Source organism: Nomascus leucogenys, chromosome 11, assembly GCF_006542625.1.
Source record: "Nomascus leucogenys isolate Asia chromosome 11, Asia_NLE_v1, whole genome shotgun sequence".
NCBI classification, from domain to species: domain Eukaryota; kingdom Metazoa; phylum Chordata; class Mammalia; order Primates; family Hylobatidae; genus Nomascus; species Nomascus leucogenys.
Window position 1 is genome coordinate 86,944,475 of NC_044391.1, and position 24,406 is coordinate 86,968,880.

The 24,406-nt window shown below is 32.1% G+C and overlaps 1 protein-coding gene across 1 annotated transcript in view; it reads right to left on the bottom strand.

The window, feature by feature from the left end:
• Positions 1 to 24,406, bottom strand: part of BCHE (butyrylcholinesterase) — a 63,313-nt gene that overhangs the window by 33,858 nt on the left and 5,049 nt on the right. The window contains exon 2 of the mRNA XM_003256400.4: positions 21,635 to 23,159. Within this exon, the coding sequence (XP_003256448.2) occupies positions 21,635 to 23,159 (1,525 nt within the window). The remainder of the gene's footprint in view (positions 1 to 21,634; positions 23,160 to 24,406) is intronic.

Below are 24,406 nucleotides of genomic sequence, written 5' to 3' on the forward strand. Positions count from 1 at the left end.
CCCTTAGTAGACATATATACATATATATGGCTCTATGGTACATGAGTAGTAGAATAAAAAAGCCATCACTTGAGAGGGGTGAAGATGAAATAGAATCTTCACGATCAGTCAGGCATCAGTTAAAGCCAAAAGGTAAAAGAAGTGTTCATAAATTGGAAGTGCAGCTAGTTTTGCTGCCAGATTGCAAATCCCAAAAGAAGAGTTGAGGGCTTTAGAAGCTTAGAAAATGTGTTAGTTTGACTAGTGTAGATTTCAGTATAGGTTACTAAAGGTTACTACTAGGTTACACAAAACTGTTTCCGAAGGACTTTAAAACATGTTTCTTAGTGGCATACAATGTTTTGTTACATATTTTAATTATTTAGCATGATATTTGCACACTCATATGCACATAGGCAGATGGAAAGACATGTCTTTTCATATGATTCTGTAAGATCTGAGGTACAGCACAGATGGATGATAGCAATAACCTAAATCATTAAACATAAAGATCATATTTTTAATCTTTACCAATCTTTTATTTATTTCTCTTAAACTTACTTTCTTTGCCTTTAGAAATGACACGATTCTTTTTCTAATTTTTAAAGTACTTCTTCTTACTTTAATTTTCAGTCCTACATATGTTCTTAAGTCATGAAATGGCCCTAGGTATTGCTAAGTAAGAAAACTGAGTAACATTCATTGATTTTCCTTTCTTCTCACACACTCTCCATATCTACCTGATTACCAGAGCTCATAGATAATACTCCCTGAACATCTGAAACCCATCCTCTGGCTTGTCTTTTTATTCCCAAAGTTACTCCCCAGTGCAGACCATTTGTATTGTTGCCTTGGAACACGACAATGTGTCTCCTCTCATTCTCCCTGTCAGCTTTCTTACTCTCTTCTATGCCATTCTCTCTTCTGCACACAGAATTATTTTTCTAAAATTCAAATTTGATAGCATTCTCCCCTCACACTAAAAAAAAAAGGTTTTTCACATGGTGCTCTTGGCACGTAATCTAAAACAAGCTTGGTTTACAAATGTACAATCTGGTTTCTTCATAACTCCCCAGATTCATGTCTCATCACACCTGCCTTTTTACTTTCTCTTTCTCTATCACCTCTCGGTCTTTGCCTGTACTATTTCATCTTATCCCAAAACTTTTTATTTCTTTGAGAAAGGTTTCTATAAACTTCTAAGACTGGACTGAGGTTCTCCTATGTTTTATTTCCCAAGCCTGTAGTTAATCATAGTATACTTCTCATTATGTGGTTTGGTAAATTGCTTATTTGCTGTTATCTGCCAGCAGTAAGTGGTAACCTCGGTGACGGTAGACCTGCATTTTATTCTACAATATATTCATACTGACTCCGTAGCACCTAGCCCAGTGCCTGGCTCACAATTGGTGCTCAATAAATATTTGTGAAATGATTATAGTAAATCATACAGATGTGAGGTAAAATTTAATATAAAATATCAGATATTTTATGATCATCATTTACATTCATAATGTTGTATAAAACAAAAAGGGATTAGAATCAGGTACACAAATAATGGTGTAAACACATCTTTATAATAATAATTATATGGTTTTTTAAATCTGCCTAAATAATAGCCAAATCATAAATGAAGTATTATTTTAATTGTTTAATGGCCATATTTGGTTACCTTTATGACAGTATTGAATGATTATGCAAAACTCAGTTGTTAAATTAGAGAAAGAAAACAGCATGACCAGCACGCTATAATCTTATAGAAACAATTATAAATCATGACACCGTGTCTTTAGGAGGATATGTTAAATAAATACAATCAAAATCTCTAACTTTAAAACAACTATGATCGATCATATTTTCCTTAAGAAATTATTACTTTTTTGGGGAGTTGGTGGAGTGGATTAGGAAATGTAAATGGTATCTAATTTTCATTTCCTTTTTAATTTTAGAGCTAAAAGATTACAAAACTGAAGAAAATGTTTCACTGAGTTCTTCACGTTAATTCATTTAAATTTTTCGCACTGGTATTTTTTATTAGTACAAAAACCTTGAAGATTGAGGTAAATTATAATTGAATTATAATGTTTGTCTACCTTTCTGACATAATGTGATTTTTAGTTTTTTCTGCAATCTCTCATGATAAAGGCCATTTTAAAAATCAAGTCATATCTCCTAGAACCTTATTTGTCTAATAAATTTCCTTAGGAAATATAAAGTTCTCCCTATTTAGAATACAATAATATTTTAATATACCTAAAACATAGTTGTTTTCAACAACTAGTTACCATCAGCGGCATCGTATTCTCAGATACTTACTTAATAATGATTGAGATAAAGATAAAGAAATGTTATTATGATATTTATTTATTTATTTATTTATTTATTTATTTATTTTTGAGACAGGATCTCATTCTGTCACCCAGGCTGGAGTGCAGTGGCATGATCTCAGCTCATCACTGCAACCTCTGCCTCCTAGGTTCAAGTAATTATCTTGCCTCAGCCTCCAGAGTAGCTGGGACTACATGCACATGCCACCACGCTTGGCAATTTTTTGTACAATATTTTCAGTAGAGACAAGGTCTCACTATGTTGGCCACACTGGTGTTGAACTCCTGACCTCAAGGGATCCGCCAAATTGATCCTCCCATAATGTTGGGATTATAGGCATGAGCCACTACACCTGACTGATATATTTTAATGCAAAAATTACTTACTCATAGTGAAATTTTTATGCTTAACATTTGTTGAGTGGAATTTCCTTTAATGGAAACCGACAACCTGGTATATTGTTGCTTTTGTTTGTTTGTTTGTTTGTTTGTTTTTTGAGACAGAGTCTTGCTCTGTCACCCAGGCTGCAGTGCAGAGGCGCGATCTCAGCTCACTGCAAACTCCACCTCTAGGGTTTATACCATTCTCCCGTCTCAACCTCCCGAGTAGCTGGGACTACAGGTACCCGCCACCACTCCTGGCTAACTTTTGTATTTTTTTAGTAGAGACGGGGTTTCACCTTGTTAGTCAGGATGGTCTCGATCTCCTGACCTCGTGATCCGCCCACCTCGGCCTCTCAAAGTGCTGGGATTACAGGCGCGATGTTGCTTGTTTTAAATAATGTTAAGTGTTCCAACTCCAGCTATTGAAAAACAATGACAGATTCTAGTCATTAATTTATATATGCTGATGGAAAATAGATTTCAAGATTTATTTTAATATGTCAAATACATACCTAATTCTTGCATACCAGATACCTATACCATATGAAAATAATGAGAAAGTCATATATTCCTTTTAGTAGTTGTTGATATGTTTAATTTGTAATACTTTAGTCACTTTTATGAACAAATGCTACATAATCTATGATGTTGTAAGATTATCTTTAAAAATGTATTTTACTTGAATACCAATTTGGTCTTTTATAAACAAATAAATATTTAATTTTAAAGGCTATGACTATAGATCGGGTGAGGTGGCTCATGCCTGTAATCCCAGCACTTTGAGAGGATTGTTTGAGCTCTGGGTGGTTGAGGCTGCAGTGAGAGCCGTGATTGCACCACTGCACCCCAGCCTGGGAGACAGAGAAAGATCCTGTGTTTTCAAAAAAAAAAAAAAGGCTATGACTATACTGTGGTTACTTTATTTCTGCTACAACTCAAAAAGACTAATTTTGAATCACATCTAGATTGCTATAAATGTACTTCTAAAGAGCCACTCATATCTACAAAACACGGGCATATACTGCAGAAAAATGCTAAATATAATTTTCTCTCTGGATAAATTAAGAAAGTAAAATATAAGAAAAAAGAAAACTATCAATTATGGAATAATATACTTACAGTTTTTATCCCTTTTGACTTCATATATTAAGTTTAAAAAGTAAGAAAGCCAATGACTATGCTTACTTTATTTAAAAAGTAAATGATCCATATGTATTTCTCAAAATATTATTACATTTTTTTTTTCTGGAGGACTGGAGTGTATTATTATTTTTAAGAATGATTATAAAAATATCCATTTCAAAAGTGACAAAAACATTTCAAATATTTGAAGTCAATCTTCAGGAACCTTTTGTCTTGGCCTTTTCTATATTTTAGTCAGTATAAACAATCTCAAAATTGCATCCATTCAAAATCCCAAACTGGTAATTGAGAAAATGGCTTAAAATTCCATTTTTGGAATTTGCTATTTATATGCGAAGTTTGAACTATAATGTGGAATCAAAATTCTTTGAACAATGTTCCCAACATTGTATATCTCATGATAATTACATTCTTGATTCTCTTATTGTTTGTTCCTTTGCTCATTCTTTTATATTTCTTCCCCTGACTCTCTTTACATGGCTCACTTTTTTATTATAAACATTTAAGATTTTTTTTTCTATTTTTTTTTTAATTATACTTTAGGTTTTAGGGTACATGTGCACAATGTGCAGGTTTGTTACATATGTATCCATGTGCCATGTTGATTTCCTCCACCCATTAACTCATCATTTAGCATTAGGTATATCTCCTAATGCTGTCCCTCCCCCCTCCCCCCACCCCACAACAGTCCCCGGAGTGTGATGTTCCCCTTCCTGTGTCCATGAGTTCTCATTGTTCAATTCCCACCTATGAGTGAGAACATGCGGCGTTTGGTTTTTTGTCCTTGCGATAGTTTACTGAGATTGATGTTTTCCAGTTTCATCCATGTCCCTGCAAAGGACATGAACTCATCATTTTTTATGGCTGCATAGTATTCCATGGTGTGTATGTGCCACATTTTCTTAATCCAGTCTATCGTTGTTGGACATTTGGGTTGGTTCCAACTCTTTGCTATTGTGAATAGTGCCGCAATAAACATACGTGCGCATGTGTCTTTATAGCAGCATGATTTATAGTCCTTTGGGTATATACCCAGTAATGGGATGGCTGGGTCAAATGGTATTTCTAGTTCTAGATCCCTGAGGAATCGCCACAATTACATTTTTAAATGGATATCATAATGTTATTTGGTATTTAGCTTATGGGAGAAAAACTGTTATGGACTTCCATGTTTCTATATTGCAAAAATGTTAATTTGTATTTCATGTGGTCCCCTTGAGGGACAGGATGGACAACATTAAGCCAATATAAGCAAACATATTTAAATCCAGGTATAAAACCATAGCTAAAGCCAACTTCCATGTGATTTAAATTCTAAACGTGTATGAGGGTTTTCAGCTTTTGTGAAAGCTTTACACTATTGCCAAATCTGAATGTTCCTGTATTTTTTTGCATGGCATTCTGAATAAAACTTACTTATTATATACTTTTAATATTTTTACTATTATGCAATAAACATTTAGGATGAATGAGCAGATTTTAAATTTTTTATATCCAATATGCATTAAAATGTTATTTTTCACTATGTATTTGTCTATATAATCCTACATGTATAACTTTTTAGATCCATTGCACAAATTTATCAGAGGTCTGTTAAGACAAATGTTTGTGAGGTATATTTTACTCTAATAATTCACCCAGATTTCCATGCATTTTCATAACACAAGGGTAGCATACTTTCATAATATAGTACTGCCCAGTGATAATGTACACAAATCCTCTAAGAGAAGTGGCATGGCTTTTATAATGATTAAACTTACAGTAATAGCAGCAGCTCACTTTAAGGATGTCTAGTACATCATTGTCTTAGTTAAATTTCTTTAACTGTCCAACTTTTAAAAAAGTATGATCATGCTAAGAATTATTTTATCATAGTTTATGGGAAAATGCTCCTATTTCCACTGTTTCATTAGTATTTTACAGGGGTCAGTAGAATTTTCCACATTCCTAGGAAACTTTTATGTTTATAAAATGTATATTATATGTTTATATGATTATTGGTAGTATAAGTTATTATTAAAATTACTATTCTTAGTCATGCTTACTAAGTGACAGACATCTTATTACATGATTGAAATAATTCTTTAATATCAGTTACAGAGTTGAGATTTATTTTGTAGATAAAGTAGTATGTTTCGGATAGGCTATGTTTTGCTTACTGAGTTTTTAAACTTAAATATCTGATAACAAGTATTAATTGTGTTATCTTCAGTTACACCCAGTGTAAGGATATTCTTCTGTTCAAGTTGTGATATTCTAGCAGCAGATTCTACTTCACAGAAAGTGTCTATGAAAGTTATCCATATTATCCCTGCTAGGAAGATTATGCCCACTCAAAATATCGCAATAGACATTATATATGGTGTGCCAGAAGAATGCAGATTCCCAGCACATCCATTTCCTTCCTGTGAGTGCAGATAGGCGTATTTTAAGAGATTCACTGAGTACTTTGCATGGATTAATCACTTAACATTGCTTCTTATTTTATCTTTGGATGTGTTATTTTATTGCCGTATTTCTACACTGAGGCTAGGCTAGGATATTGTGCCAGCCAAATCATCTACTAAAGGCATGACAAACATGATAGGAAATATGAAAACAAACACCCCTAGTCGAAGTGCTGCTGGGAGTGGGGATGCATTGTGTTCATTAGTTCTGTTTTGGGGCTACCTGGAGAATTAAGTTCCTCCATCTGAAATGAATGGTAAGTTTTTCAACATTGGCTTCCTTAGCAGTATTTGAGGTAAGCTTGCTGTTACTCTTTCATTTTCTTTCAAAATGTTTTGGTCTTTAGTATACTGTTAAATGAAGAACTGGTGTGGTGCTTTCATCTTAAAGGACACCATGACATATCCAGCTGATAAAACTGATGGAGAACTTTTTTAAGAACAGAGGATTTGGCTCAAGATTACTATATTACAACTCTAAAATATGTAGTGAAGTATCCTTTTTCTTCTACATCTTATTGGAGTTATAACTTAAATTGACTGAAATGTATTGCACAGTGATAATAAAAGTAGAGCTGCATTACCTAATTGATATTTAAGATGCAAGAAATCTTTATTTTAAAAAATCGGTCATGAAAATAGCAGCAATGTTATATTTTAATTAGTAGAATATAAACACCCAAGAATTGAAACTATCTTGCTCAGAAGTGAAAAAGTAAAATAGTAGGTGAATTTAAAATTGAGGATTAGACCTCTCCATTTTGTAGGCAGTTAGACTCTTGACAAAAGGGTTAAATTTAGAAATGATCTCTACATATGCAGGTGCAAGTTTAAGGCTTCTTCTATCTGAATTTCCATTTGATACCTAAGGAAACCAGGCTGATAAAAAAGTGAAAACATACTTACCTACATATTCATGAATGGATAACAAGTTGTATGTAGATGTGCCTAAGAGAGCAGTGTAAGTGTGTGTGTGTGTGGAATGCAAGAATATGTGATGAATGAAAAAATAATAAAATTATTTTAAACATAAGGGAGGTTTTGCACGAACAGACAATGGTAATGCTCTAGGAATAACTGAATTGTCTGTGTCTACCAAAAAACACTGAACTTACAAAAAATTAATTTGATTTGCTCTTAGAAAATTCTATTTTTGGAATTCTGTTCTCAGTATTATATTTTTAATTTATAAATTTCAAATAAAACAATATAATAATTTAGAATAATATTTCCTGAGCAAGATGATAGTGTACACAGATAACCATAGTTTTACCTTCCTAATGCATCGAGTTAGAGCCTAAACACAGAAATATTAATAATAAGTAATGAGCCCAGTGAGGATTAAGAAGTAATAATCAAAACAGTAAATTTAGAGTGACAAGGTGGCTAGGTGACCTAGTGAAAAGAAATGGGCTTTAGTGTCAGAAAGACTTGGATACAGAAGCCCATTTCAAACCTTATCTAGCCTTTTGACTATTTTTCCTCCTTTTGTTCCTTTCTGTCTTTCTCATCTTTCAATCTCCAGAGATTCCTTTTAGCGTAGATTAGTTCAAGCTCAAAATATCTGAAGGCTGTATACTAAAGACTATGAATACTGACCTTCAAGAATAGACAGAGGACCACCTGAATTACATCAGGAATAAACAAGTTTATATACATAAATGTTTTTGCATTCTCAATATTTTAGTACCAACTCTAAGATACACAATTTTATCAATAGCTGAACAGTTTGGAAGTAATAAAAATACTATAATATCCTTATCCAACTGTTTCTTAGACATCAATCTATCAGTGGAAAAAAAAATGCATCTCATGAGTTTTTTTTTTTTTTTTGAGGTCCCACTACAAGAGTTTATCATGTATTTTATCAAATCTTTATCACATAGTTTATCAAGTATTTATCAACATTTATACTCTATATATAATTTTAGACATTATCTGTTCTTATTGGCATGATAATTTAACCAATTATTTTGCATGTTACACATAGGGAAACAATAAAATGATTTTAGTGTACTTTCAAACAAATGGACTGTTCCATGCTTAAACTGGATTTAGCATGGGCATTTCCAATTTTCTGTATAATAACATCTTTATTTCATTTGAAAATTTATCTCTTGTTTGTATTTAGAACTCAACTACTGTAGAACAACAGAAAAACAAAAAAAGAATTAAATATTTTACATAAAAATTTCATTTTGTTTTTCATTGCCAGTGGCATAATTGTTATTTATTTGGGCTGTATTTTAATGTGGTAGTTTCTCATAATGAAAAAGGTTTCAATATTCTCTCAAAGAAAGCATAATACAGTGAATATGCATACACTCTAATCGTGTGTGAGTATTGGAGAGGTGCTTCCTTAAATGCCCCCTCAGATATGAAAGTACAGTCTAGTCATTAAAGGACTGGGGTCCATAGCACTTTACACCAGCATTAGTTCTTCCAGAATTTTTTTCTATACCTCTTTCTCTGTGTCCTCATTGAAAGCTACTAGAAATGTTCAATATCCTTCATAATGTAATAGGATTTTTACATTTTTCTTTTTTTTGAGACATAATCTCTCCTGTCGCCCAGGCTGAAGTGCAGTGGCGCGATCTCGGCTCAGTGCAGGCTCCGCCCCCCGGGGTTCACGCCATTCTCCTGCCTCAGCCTCCCGCGTAGCTGGGACTACAGGCGCCTGCCACCTCGCCCGGCTAATTTGTTGTATTTTTAGTAGAGACGGGGTTTCACTGTGTTAGTCAGGATGGTCTCAATCTCCTGACCTGGTGATCCACCCGCCTCGGCCTCCCAAAGTGCTGGGATTACAGGCGTGAGCCACCGCTCCTGGCCGATTTTTACATTTTTCTAATTACTCTATCATCATTACTTTTGGTCTGAAGCATTCCATGAGAGTCCCTTTTTTTTTCTATCAGGATAATTGTTTAAAACTTTTTTACCAGAAAAAATATCATAAAATGAGAGACTACTGTGGATTTAGCAACAGAAGTTGCAAAATTATAATAAACAGTGCTCTGAATCATACTATTAAATAAGACTACTTACCAATAAAATTTACAAGATAATTTAATATGTAGTTGAAATCTTTCTACTGCTGAACTAATTTTTATATTATGCTTAGGTATTAAGTAAATCATTATGTTTAATATTTTATAATAATCATATATTTATTCTCTTATATTTTCTTCCTTATTAAATGAATAATTTCTCATTCTAAAATTACTAAATATTGCATTTTCATCATCTCATTCTTTTCTATTTGTAGATATTTGATTATGTGTCTATATCTAAAGTAGGTTCAAACCTATGGTATACCAATATTTTATAAAGTCAATGCTATTTACAAAATAATATTTATTCTTTTTGAAATCTCATTGAAAAGTTTATTACAAAAATACTGTGTTACAACTGTGATTGAACTTATCATTTTGATTCCTTTACTTCAAAATCTTTTCTAGTCCAGAAAAGGAAAAAATGTTAAAACAATAAAAATAAATGTATGAGTTAAAAGCATATTTTCTGTAGAAATTTCAAGGATAACAAAGGACAATTATAAAGATAAGGTTTAATTTTATATTTAGTAGATAATCATTTATCTGACTGTAATATTATTTATTCTTTATATATAAATGGTCTGCATTATACTAAAGGAAGATAAAAAATGTAATTAAATTAAGAAAGATAAAAAACAACCAGTTCAGCTATCATCTATAATTTAAGGTAGAGATTAAAAAAAAGTCTTAATTTACACATACTCTAATGTAAGTCTGAGTAACTAACAGAATATCTGACCCCAAAATTGATGGCGAAAACAAGATTAGGATTTGTACGTCCTAGAAATTTAGTAATTTTTCATAAGTGTTAGGTTTCTTTGACTTCCACAATGATTTCATTATAATAAATATAGGTAGTATCCCTCATACTATGATACCTGAATTAATTGTATACTAAGTATATAAGATTATTGTTAGGAAATTTAGTAATAAATAATTTGCACATGAAATCTGAGATTGCAGTCTAGTGCTGTAAATAGAATTTAAGGTTTTACAAATAACACATTTTCTGGTTTATGTTATTCTCCTCTCATTTTCTATTTCAGGGTTCATTAATATGATTCAAAATTTTTATGACTACCTTCTTTGAAATATTTATTCCCCAGACGTTACCATTTTTTTAAGAAGATAAAATGAAAGAAAAATCCAAAAACAATAAAATAAATGCAAATACATAGTTACAGCTTTAGAGATTCAGGTTAAGGGAGAAGGCAAGCTTATTTTAATCATAATGTTAACAGTTTAGTTTTTGCTCTTATGATGTTAATTCTTACTTTCCTCAGCTCACTAATCCTTACTGGAAACCTGAAACGTGCATGCTGAGCCCTGCCTAGCCAAGAGCCAATCTTCAGGAATTCAGCTAAATCTTAGAAATGCAGCTTGTCCCTAGAGTCCCCATTCTCCAACCCTTGCTGGCCTGATTTCTTTTCTGCCTACCAACCCCTGGTCCTTTTGCTGAACTTCTCTAAACTTATCTCTGATGTATTTTTCAGCTTTTGTCAAAATTTTGTTCCTTGGGGCTACTTCCTATTCTCTGTAGTCCCTAACTTGCAGTTAGGTTTACCAGATTTAGTGAAAACAAAGCAAAACACCCAGTTAAATGTGAATTCCAACTAAAATACAAATAATCTTTAGTATAATTATGTCCCATCAGACTTATGGGTCATATTTATACTAATATATATTAGAATTAGTATTATATTTATACTAATTTTTAATTTATACTAATATTTAATTATAAATCTTATATTTATAATATATATTAGTGTTTACAAATATTTATAATACATATTAGTATTAGTATTATATTTATAATACATATTAGTATTATATTCATAAAAATATGTTAGTATTAGTATCATACTTATATATTTAAAATAATGTATATTACATATATATATATTCCTGGTTTAGCTTATTTTTCATGTTTAACTGAATGTCCTGTATTTTATCTGGCAATATTACTTACAGTATGTATCTGGAATAATGTCAAGCATATTACATATAGTTTCTCAAATTTCCATAACAGCCAAGGAGACAGGTATTAACACTTTGATTTTAGAAATAAAAAAAAAAAAAAAAAAAAAAAACTAAGGGCAAAGGAGATTGAATTTTTGCTCTTTTCCTACCCTAGTGGTATGCAAAAATTCTAACAGAGAGGGAGCAAAGTTTAGGGAAGATGGATCTTGGTTCCTCCATCACACCACAAAGTTCAATTTGGAGTTCTAGTTTTCACTAATAGCTGTGGAATTTTGAGTAGCTTCAGTTCTGTAGGCCTCAATATCCTTATCAACACCTGTTGAGGATGATGATACTTCTTTAGAGAATTGCTATAACCATGAAAGTGAAGTCCTGAGCAGGGAGCTAGCAAATGTTAGCAATTAATAAATTTAATTGATGTAATTTTTAATATTATAGATTTAAAATTATGACTCCAAAGGCTACCTGGTCAGTATTTTCTTTAGAATATCCTGACTACACAATAGGCTAAATAATTATTATTGTTTACATATCACATAAGAAGTATATTCTTTAAGGACTCAATTATTTTTATTACAACATATTCATTATATTTTAACAGATTAATTTTCTATTAGACATTACGTAATACTTCTATGAATGTTCAAGGACACACAGAGAGCATCAAGTACATGTTTTGTGGTCTAGGGTCAATATTTTGTCACTACTTATACCAGCTTCCTTATGGGAAGTTAGTTTCCCCTGGTTTCTTGTCATGCAATTATACTGAGACCTCTCAGTTCTGTTGTAAGGTTACTTGCCTTCTGCCTATGCCTTCTTAGAAAACTGTTGTTTCTGATTTGTCTTCCATCAAAAAAAAAAAAAAATCAATGAGTAATTCTCTTAAAATTTAGGGCACACTACAAGTCAATAGGTTTCAATACAACCTTTTCTATGGAATACATATCAAAGTAATATTTGTCATACTTTTTTGATGTTCAGAATATCTAGGATGTTGTCTATTTTTCTCTTTGCTACCTGTCTCTTGATTCCTTTTATTTTAGATCCACATAGTCTTAATTACTGATGACCTAAGTTCTAACCAAATGGCTTGCATTATATTTATGAGGATAGTTTTCTATAAAGAAAGCAAATAAAATTAAGTAGAGATGATGCTTACGCAAAACCAGATTAATCACTATAATCACTATACCATTCCCATCAGTTCACAATCATGTTGCAATATTCCCCATGAAAAAGTAAAGTCAATCAAAAACACCTCTACCCTCTCTTGTCCAGCCTTCCCCTGAGTTGACTTCCCTGATCCACTTTAGAGTAATGCTCTTTGAAAGAGTTGCCTCAAATTGCAATTACTGATTCCTCTCCTGTCATTCTCATTTGCATCTCTATTAAGGTTTTAGTTCCACCATCCCATCGAAACACCATATCTTTGCTACCAATATGTCCACATTTCCAAACCCACAATCATACACAATTTCACATAATTTTCTTTGTACTCATTCTATATTCTATACGGATACTCCTTTCCTGAAGTATTTTCTTTATTTAGTCTTGAGTGGATATCATGTTCTCCTAGTTGCCCTCCAATTCACTTGGCTACTCCATTCTCTCTCTACAGTTTTCCTCTTCCCACCCTCTAACCCTGAGGTGCTTAGACATGTGTTTTATCTAAAACCTCTGTAAGTGAAATAAACCTGTCTCATAGCTTTAAACACCATCTTCATACTTTTAGATACCAAATTTATATCTTTGTTTTATCTAAAACCTCCATAAGTGAAATAAACCTGTCTCATAGCTTTAAACACCACCTTCGTACTTTTAAGATACCAAATTTATATCTTTAGCCCCTTTATCTCCCTTGAATTTCAAATGTCTTGGCACAATAAAAATTTAAATCTAAATTAAACAATTTAATTTAAATACTTCTGGAAAAACAGGTCCCTTAAAGTTGAAATGTCTAAAATAGCACTTTGATTTCACTCTCCCAACCACATCCTCCCATAGTTGTCAATATCTCAGGAAATGGTACCTCTACTCTTCTGGTGGCTCAAATAAAAAATTTTGCAGTATAGTATCCTTGTCTCAATTTATTCTCTTATATTCCACATCCAGTATCAGCAAATATTGTCAGACCTTCCTTCAAAGTATAACCTGATTCTGATCATTTTTTCCCACTTTTACCTAATCTATGATCATTTCTTAACTGGATTGCTATAATAACCTCCTAGTTCTTCTGTACACTTCATTCTTGTGTACCTACCAGTCAGAGATTTCTTTATAATGTTTGAGCCAAAATATGCTACTCAAATTCCTGAATATTTCATAACTAAATGTCTCACTCAGGAAAGACTTCAGAAACTCATCCAAGCTTCAAATCATATATCTTGGCTCTTTGTACTTCTCTGACCTTACCTCTTATCACTTCCCCTTCACATATACCTATTCCAGTCGCACTATCTTTCTTGCTGTTCCTGCAACATACCAAATACTTTAGTCTTAGAGGTTGTTCTCTCTTCTGGGAAAATTTTTCCCCAGATATTCACATGATTTACTCTGTCCCTGTATTTTAATAGAACTTTGTCAGAAGCTTTTCGTGACCGCCTTACAAATGATAACACATTCTATCTGCATCTTGCTCTATGCTTCTATGTTTTATAGTTTTTTCAGAACTCTTACCATGATAAGACACAAATATATTTGAAAGCCCACATGCATCAAGCATTATTGAGGTAATAGGGATGCAGCAGTAAACACAACATAAATAGGCAAAGATGACAAAGCAAATAAAAAACATTGAGGCATGGAGAACAGAGAGAAAATCTTTACCCTCAAGGGCCTTACAATCTTAAGAAGGAAAATTGCAGCAAGTATAATTTCTTAAAACTCATCAATCTGACCATAATTATTTTATACTGAAAAGTATTATTTAATAACTTGTGATTTTAAAAGCAGTGTACCTTGGAAACAATCTCATGACTTTCATTCAAAAATGTCTATCTGAGGGAATGCTGAAGAATCAGAAGCATCTTGTTTTATTAAATTTTATACTGCTTTATAATTACAGCTACAGATAAATTATGATCAAATTTATTTTTCATATTTTATATAAATACATAATTACAAAATATGAAACAAAGCATATAAGCTATAAAAATAAATAGATTTTGAAATTAGAAATTATAAAATGTCTTTTTGGATAAAGTTTACCTACTACACTGAGAATGGTAACTTCATAAGGAGGATGAGACATATTTCTGCCAACAATATATTCTTATGTTTAACTACTGTTTTTCTGATGTTAGGACTACTGAAGCATTATTTTAGGTACCATAATTTAAAATAACATTTTAAAATCAAGACATGCAGGTGGAAAAATTAACCCACAAAAATTAAAAATTAAAAACAAATGTTAGTTGTGTGACCTAAACTTTCCAATTATCAGTGACTTTATTTGTAAAATAGGGATATTAATGCATTTTACACAGAGTGGTTGTAAAGAATACATGCAAAGTCTATCTGGAATATTTAGAACCTTGCTTGGATCTTAATGAAACATTTAGTAAATGGAAATTATCAAAACGAAGATCATGAAGCAGAGGAAGAGACATTAGTGAAGACAACAACAATACCATCCTATTACCAATCTAGTTGTTGCTTACAGACTTATCCATAGGTATACCCAGATCTATTTTGCATCTACGATAAAATACATATATAAGTATTATTCACTGGGCAAGTTTTCACAATAACCATGTGAGGAAGGTTTTATTAGAGAAATAGAGACATAGAGGGAACAATTAACTTGGCAACTATGTGGCAAACATGGCTTCAAAATCAAGCTATTTTCCTCTAATGCCATGCTCTTTTGATGCATCATGCTATGTTGGAAATTCAATTAAAAGTCAAGGCCTTTTCTTTGGAGGTGAAAAAATAAAAAAAAAAATTAATACTTAAGTAGTGCGTGTTTAGGTTTTTAACTTTTTTTTTCTTTTTTTTTTCTGAGACAGAGTGTTTTGCTCTTGTTGCCCAGGCTGGAGTGCAGTGGCGCAATCTTGGTTCACTGCATTCTCTGCCTCCTGGGTTCGAGCGATTCTCCTGCCTTAGCTTCCCAAGTTGCTGGGATTAAAGGCATGCACCACCACACCCAGCTAATTTTTGTATTCTTAGTAGAGACCAGGTTTCACCATATTAGCCAGGCAGATCTTGAACTCCTGACCTCCGATGATCCTCCCGTTTCAGCCTCCCAAAGTGCTGGGATTACAGGCATGAGCCACCGTGCCTGGCCTAGGTTTTTAACTTCTAACTGGGATTATTTCAACATTTTTAGAATTAAAAGTAATTAAAATAAATAGTATTACATCTCTTAAAAATGTTTATAATTTAAAAAATTATCATTCCAATTCTTTTCTAGGAAGTACATTCCTTCATAAATGCATTTACCAGTAAGTGACACTACTTTTTATATTGTTTATACAATGAGAAGAGTTTTAACCACAAAATAGTTTTTAATCAACATACTTATTTATTTTTAGGCTCTATTTTGCTGCTACCATTATTTTCTTTTATGCTGTTAACCTTGTCTTCTGCGTTTGTAGTTTTAAAAATATTTTAGGTGTGTTTCTGTTCTTATGTTTTTGCTAAATTCAATGAACAGAGAATCATTAGCCTGAGTCATATCTGATTGTGGAACAGAAAACCTCCATACAGAAAAATATTTAAATTCACATTTTATTTACTGTGTTTTGTTACTTTGCAATATTTAAGCTATTATTTCTGACAGGTCTTTTGAAGCATTACATCTATGTGTACATTCCTGAAATTATTACTTTGATTTCTAAAAACATGATTTATTAATATTAGACTGAACTTAATATGTACAAGTGGACTGAATGTTATACTTTTTCCAACTAAAAAACATGTGCAGAAACATAGAAAACAAATCAGATTATTTCCAAGTAAATCGATCCTATAAATGAGATTTTCCATGTTTTAATGAGCCATTTTATACAAACAGTGCATTCGTTTTTTTCTGCTGCACTGCGAGAGAGTATTCTGAAATATTTGATCAAACATATCTCAATTTTATAGCTCTCTTTATAGATTTGCCCCTTTGGGGGACATCACATTTCTCTACCTCATTCCACTGTCATTCATTGTAAAATATTGCTGCACTCTGAAATGGTTCTGAAAGTGATCTTATATACACTTTAAATTGTCTCATAACACAATTCTTTCTTTTCAAATACATTACACTAATGGGTATCCTTTTTTTTTTAAACCTACAGTTATATTCTATCTGTTAAAATTAAGGTAAGTTACAGGAATACTACAGTTGGCATTTTTGCCTTATTTTTTTTCTGAGTAACTCCTAAATTAATTTCTAAGGAGAAAAAAGGATTTAAAGTGATAGAATATTGATGCTGTTACGATGGCAATAAAATGAATCCAAGGGGATTTAAGCCCTGATTCTTTTTTAAAGTCATGAAAATGTTCCATTGGGTTAATTATGATAATATACCATACCACAAATAATTGTAGAATCAGAGAGTAAGAATTTTTCTCTTCACTCTGGAAGCCACGTGAACTATTATCTGTCAGAAAATCTAATTATAAGTCTGATAATAATTGGACTAGATGGCCAGATGACAGTCTCACAAACTTAAACTTGCCTCTAAGTCTCATGATGTCTAATTTTAGTCTGTTCTCTGCCCTTACCTCTATAACATTAACCAAACAGGTATAAGCATGCTAACATTTAAAATTACAAGTTTGCAACCAAATGCATTTTGTAAGCATACTTAATGACTGCTTTTAAGAATTCATGGTGAAGGCAGCCTGGCGAATGTATCATACAAGGAAATGAAAGTTAATAGCCTTGAGTCACAGTTAATCATTGTTCTGTCACCTATTAGTTGCAATTCACTTTTCTTCTATGGAACACAATTTTCTCACTTAAAAAAGTGTTAGTTAGTCTCATCATTTCAGCACTTTTAAATTCTAATAATAGAATGCATATACCTCACACCTTGTCATTGTGATATTACACTGTTTATGTAAAGAGTATCTTTAACTGATATTATTTTGATATATTGAAGAGACCTCTAAGAATTATATTGTGAAGTTCTATAATATTTATTAGTTGAAAAATATAACAAAAAGTAAATTCAATTATAATTTGGAAATTAATTTCTTGGTGAAGGGATTTGCACAAATACTATATAAGTATAAATATATGCTAAATTCCTATACAGGCATTTAGAATGAAGTAGCATGATTTCTCCACCCATAATTTCTTTGACCTTTCCCCAGTTTTTCTGTTGTCATTTAAAAACATGGAATGATTCCAATTAAAAAAAAAAGAGAGAGAGAGCAGACCAAAAAATATACCATTTGGGAAATAAGTGATGTTAAAATACTGTTATTTCAATCCATTTTTATTGTGTCATATAAAAATATACCAATTAAATGCTAAATATTAAATTAAAATTACATTAAAAGCATTAGAGAACAAATTATTGAGTGTATTTCAGGTACTTTAATGACATTATGGCCATCTATATGGCCACCCTTCCTTCAGTGTGGGTGTGTGTATCTCAAATCAGAAACAAAATTGATTCCTTTAGGAATAGGAATCTGTCAAAGCTGCAATTTCTGATTATTACAATTAAAATTTAGTAAAAAGATGAATATCTATTATCAAATTGTCCCAATCATTTTTAAAATATCTTGCATATTAACAACATTTGGCTTAGCATTTAATTTAGCCTTACCCACTCCCCATTACAAAAATCAAGAACTGTTCTCATTTACTTTTTTCCAGATCTGTTAACTTCAGTAGTGAAAAATTTATTAATACATTTTTGTTCAAGTTTAATAAATTGCTCATTCTGTGAAAAATTTCCTTAAAGTGTAAGGGAATAAATAATAAATAAAATATTACGATATGAGAATAACAGTATGTGTGCTATGATGTTACTTTCAAATTACTTTGTTAAATAGCTTGTGATTTTATGATATCAAAACAGGACAAAATAAAAGTGACATGTCAGAACATTTATTCCTGGCAAAAAGCATTAGAAAATATTAACTATTTCAGAGAAGTTCTGAATAAATAAATGATAAATAAATAAGAGGCTCTGAATGAATGAATGAATGAATGAATGAAAAAGTATAGAAGCAAGTAAATTGCCTCAATATTGAAGTTTACCTTTATTTGTTTGAAAGTTTAATTGATTAATTAAGTAGTTTTGAGTCAGGAAATTAAACAATTGTACTTTTTTTTGTTACGGAAGCTAAGTTTAATCTTAGATGAGGATAGAGCATGAGGAAGAACTGATTTTTTTAAATAGAGAAGAGGAATACAATTTTCTGTCAATGACAAGTTTTAATGTCAATGAGAGAGTTATATTTATATTCCCATTTTACAGATAAGAAAAAAATACAGGGAATTTTAAGTAGCTTGCCTAAGTTTACATATACAAAGGATCTGTAGAAAGAGTGACACTGGGAACATTACATTGGCCATCACACATGATCTGGAAGGCTGTGTAACTGCACTGTGAATGGTTCTCTCTGAGATTTTACACTGAAGAAGCTCTGAATGAATATAGCACCAAGGGAGGATATTGTAAAGAAAAGATTATCTGCAAGAGTAGAAAGAAGCTGGAGGGGTTTTGAAATAATGATAACCTCCATTTTATACTATCTTACTAATTACATTTGGCATATTTTCCTTCTTTAGTGCTCTGGTCTTTCTCATAACCCAAGTTTAATTTCACCAATTTTCTGTACCACTGAGATAATACTGACAATATTTCGTTAAGTTCATTAAGATGGGACATCAAGTCTGTGGTCAGAAAGATGTGGATAGACTTCCAGACCTAACAGTTATCAACTTTGTTTCCACTGCAGTTCACTTAATTATTCAAAGCTTCTATATTAATTCACATGTATACTTTGAAAATAGATAATGAACATCAGGATATTAACATTATGCTTGACATCAAATCAACCCTTAACACAAATATATAATGTTATTATCTCTGTTCAACTGTGCAAATATCGTTCTGCAAATAAAATTACTAAAAGAGCATCTTGTTATTGCTACACTACTTTACAGTTTAACTTTTTATAGCTTATGATCTCCATGACATATATGTATTATTATTATTAAAACATCAGTTTTTATTCATTTCCCATTATAAGGTTAATATTAAATAACCTTATTAATTAATTAATAATTAACTAAATAATTATTAAATAATTAAGCATTAAATAATTAATCCTATTAAGTGTCAAAGATTTTCTTCTTTGGTCTGTTACATGAGTGCCATAAACAAGGCATTTAACACATCTGATTCTTTGTGTTCTCCATTGTGAAACAAGAAAATATAAATTCCTTAATGATTGCAACATGCAAAAAAATGAAGTCCTTTGAAAAATTTAGGTTTCAATGATTTCAAAAATTATCCTTAAATCCTTAAATGATTTACAGTTCCTAGAATTTAAAGAAAGAATTAAAAACATATATAAATGATGTAATATGGATAAAGCCTGAAGGGAGAGAGCGGAATGAGATATAAGTAATTCTAACATACCTCTAAAAATAAGTTGATCCTTCTTTTCTTGAGCAGAAATTTATGCTGATGTTGAGAAGGAATAAAATATTTTACAGCTACAGGTAATATAATACCCACATATCTTGAAAAGGCAATATAATATTTTCTACTCATACTATCTTTTACCAGCTCTCGTTCAATCATTAGCCAAATATTTGTTAAATATGATACATACCCATCATAGTACTTCAATGAATATCAAATCGTAACCACAGATTCTGTTTCAAGAAGGTAGTTTAGTATGGTTGAGGAAGAACAGCTTACAATGAAAAAGGAAATAGACAAGTTACAGTCAACTTCTGTGAGAGTGAACGAGAGGTCTGAAGCAACTGCAACTCTAGGAATTAAAGAAATGCTGCATGAGATGTGTAGTAGGTTAAGACCTTAAAAAAGTAGGACATTGTCATTAAGGAGGAAAGAGGTAGGTGTTCTAAATGGGGCACATTGCAAGAAGAAATTTCTAAGGTGAAGTTAAGCTCAGAATCTTTGGTATTAGTGAGATAACTGGCTTACCCAGAACCTGGTGTTACTGAGTAATGTGAGTTGCAGCAAGATTATAGAGGCCTTTTAATGCTAGGTGGAAGAATTATAACTTTATCCACAGTGAAAACTTATTAAACGATTTTGAAAAGAATTGTACAATTGATATTGTAGAAATACACATACAGTAACATGATATACAAAGAATTCCAAATGGAGGGTGGAAAAGAACACCAGAAAGCAGTAATGTAACTGTCAGCATTTTGTTTAGTTATAAAAGATAGTGTGATAGACTGAATTACTGCATCAGTTTATCATTTATGTAAACACTTCTTGTATAAATAAATTTCTAAATTTCTAATTTTTTTAAATTATTCACATTGGTACAATTTACTCCCATGTATAAAATGTGGCTTTGGTTTACAAATGTAGTGGGAGGAAAAAAAAACTATTTTCTTTGATACACACACACATTTAGAAAATATATTCTAAATTGTTATTTTTTTCTGACTCTTGAGGACATAATATCACAATATTTATAATATATGGGGGAAATATGTTTTTTGTAATGTCTCTGATTATCTAATGTCAGCCATAAGACTCTTCAGGTGGAGAACAGCTTAGCTAAATCCTCATGGCCCCAGTCAAACACAGGCTGCCTCAAATCTGATCAGGCCTATTAGGAAAAAAAGAAAAACCAAACAATACAATGGCAAATGTTGTGTATTCTGGGTAATCTGAGGGCCAACTGCATCATCATCATGTCCCTTCAATTTCCTAAGCAGAGATATATTACTTCATGTATCAGATATCATGGTACCAAGCTGAAGAGCTTGGGAAGAAATAGTCCTACTCTGACCCAAATCTGTGAACACTGTAAACTTGTAGGTTAAAAAGTATTCTCACATTAATTTTAGTTCTCCAGCTAAGCATCTTATTCTACAAAAACTTTGGCTAACATTGTTGAAATACTTTGAAATATTTTGAAGATGAAATCGGAAGATATTTTTTGTAAAATTTCTATGATGATGATTTCTTTTAAACACTCTGACACAGGGAGTTGAAATGCACTTCATAAGAAAAAATAAAACCAGCTTTGGTACAAATAGAACAAATAATTAAAACATTTCTGTGTCTTTATACTAAAGTCTACCCCAGAGACCAAGCAAAGCTAAGCAAAACAGATCGAATCAAGCCAGAGAAAAATGACAAAAATCAGCACTTACCCATATTTTGCAAAATTTGCCCACCGTTTCACTATGGATCTACTCAAAATTTCCTCAGCTTTTGTGTAATTAACTCTTCTTTCCAGAGGTAAACCAAAGACAAATTCAATTTCATAGCCATGCATCACTCCCATCCATTCTGGCCAAGGAAGTTTGGAGGATCGGTGTTCAAAATAGTAGAAAAAGGCATTATTTCCCCATTCTGAGAACTTCTTGGTGAACTCCAAGGCAGGGCATATGATATTATAATCCCCAACAACATCATCCAAGGCCTCACGGTAGTTTTCAGGTCTCTCATCATCTACCCAGTCTGTGTAATGAAAAAGGATGGATTCCTTTCCAAACTCACTCACTCCTGGAAAAAATATTTTTAAACCTTCCTGAAATTCTTTTCTAGTTATGATACTATTGTTATCTTTGCTGAAGCCAGGAGCACCATAGACTAAAAAAGCTGTCCCTTCATCTTTATTAACACCCACCAAAATCTGGGTTTCTTTAAATTGTCCAAGTTCAAGTAATATGTCTGGCATGTCAGTGAGAAAATCACCATCCACGGTTGGACCAAAGTTTACTGACAAAAGAGTCCCATAGGGGACCACAAATGCTTCATTCAGAAGAATTTCCTGGGGATCTTTATTTCTAAGACACTTGATTATTTCAGTCTCATTCTCTCTAGAGCAACCAGTCAATTTAGCTAAGGTCAACGTTCTGTTCCTAGCTTCATAAAAAGATGTTACTGCCCAAGGAGCATTAGATGATCCACTTTGCAGAATGGCTCTGGTGAACAACAAATGGCTTCCAGGAGAAAGCAAATGCAGGCTAACTGAAGCTGCTCCTGCACTTTCTCCAAAGAGAGTTACACTTTTAGGATTTCCGCCAAAGGCTGCTATATTTTTTTGAACCCACTGAAGAGCCAACTGTTGATCAAATAAACCCATGTTCCCTGGAGCCTCAGGATTTCCTGGCAAAGCTAAGAATCCTAGGGCACCCACCCTATAGTTCATTGACACTACAATAACTCTTTCAACCCGAGCCAGAAACTTGCCATCATAAACATGTAAAGATGATGTTCCAGTTTGAAAACCACCACCGTAAATCCATATCAGTACAGTGGCATTTTTTGGTTTAGGTGCTGGAATCCATACATTTAGATATAAACAGTCTTCACTGAGGTCAGTGTTTGGGTTCCACATCTCTGATCCATGGAAGCCTGGAAAACTTTGATCTATGTTCTGATAGCAAGAATTTGCATATTTTGTGGCATTCCAAATATCAGACCACTTGGTCAGAGACTGTGGCTTTTTGAATCGAAGTCTACCAAGAGGTGGCTGTGCATAGGGAATTCCAAGAAAGGCTGTTACCGTGCCACCAAGAACTGTCAAGTTCATCCCTCTGACTTTTCCATTCTTTGTTGCAATTATGATGTCATCTTCAGTATGTGACTTCCCAAAAAGCATGCAGAGCAAAAAATACCAAAAGAGAAATCTGATGCATATGATTGTGACTTTGCTATGCATATTGATTTCTGAAAGAGAGGTAAGTATAATGTTTTATAAGCCTTCTGCATATAGCATATTATACTTTATTGATGATAATTACCTAAAATATAGTAGTTAGTAATTCTACAAATTATGAAAACAAATAAACCTGCTTCTGTAAAGGTCTACATAGGAAGAAATAGAAAACAGAGATATTTTAGTTTTCAACTTAGAAAAAAAGTAGTGGAATGGAAAATTAAAAATATTCATTTTGGAGATATTTATTGTCAAATCTTTGTAAGGAAGAGCTAGTATTTTAAATAGAATGTTTGTCCTAGTCAAATTTAATATTACTTCTGACCATATGTACAACTCCACCAAAAGAGCAGTAAACAGTAGTCTACCTACATCAGATATAATTTCTGCCTTGGTAAGAGGAGAAAATACAAGTTCATACATTCTCTGAAATATCATGACTGGCTGGTTCTTGGCAGAATTGTTAAGTAGGTTAAGAACTTTTAAGGATCAAGAGATTGTCATTATTGTCCTTTTATGTTTTCCTTGTGTTTTCTGTGGTCCCTTTTGCCAAGTGACATCTTCCTCTATACAATCCTATTATACAAACTGAAGAGAATTTAGACAATTTATTCATAGAATATTAAGTAACAAATATATGGTAGTCACCATTTATTCTACAAATTGTGAAAACTAACAAACATGCTACCACTAGTAAGAGCTATGGAAAAAATAGAGAGCGAAGCCTGAGGATATATTCCAGGCAATTTCTCTAAAATTTAATAAACATGAGGGACTCTCTACCAGATTTATAATGTCAATAGAGAGAACCAGGGGCTAGTATTATAATGTCTGGGAGAAGATTGTGGCTTAAGAGGAATTTTATACTCAGTATTACTCAATATGTATTAATATTTGTTATAGCAATTTGTTAACAGATTAAAGTATATGCAACTAGTGAAGCTACATGTGTTAGCACAGTCAGAATTATTTGTATTTTTATAGTGGAAAAAATGACTGAAATTAGAGGATCAAAGCTTAGACACTATTGGGTCACATGGCAGAAGCAAAAATAATCTTTGTGACCTACAAAATCATAAGTATTTGACATTTATGAAATAATATTTAATGGATGACATAGACTATTAGAGGAGATCTAAGTTTTATCAGAAATTCATAATGCAGATGTGAGTTTCTTTTCAATAAAAAAGAAATTAAAAATCAGATTTGGAAACTGTGACAAAAAGGGCCAGCAAAATGTGATGCAAATATCATTTAA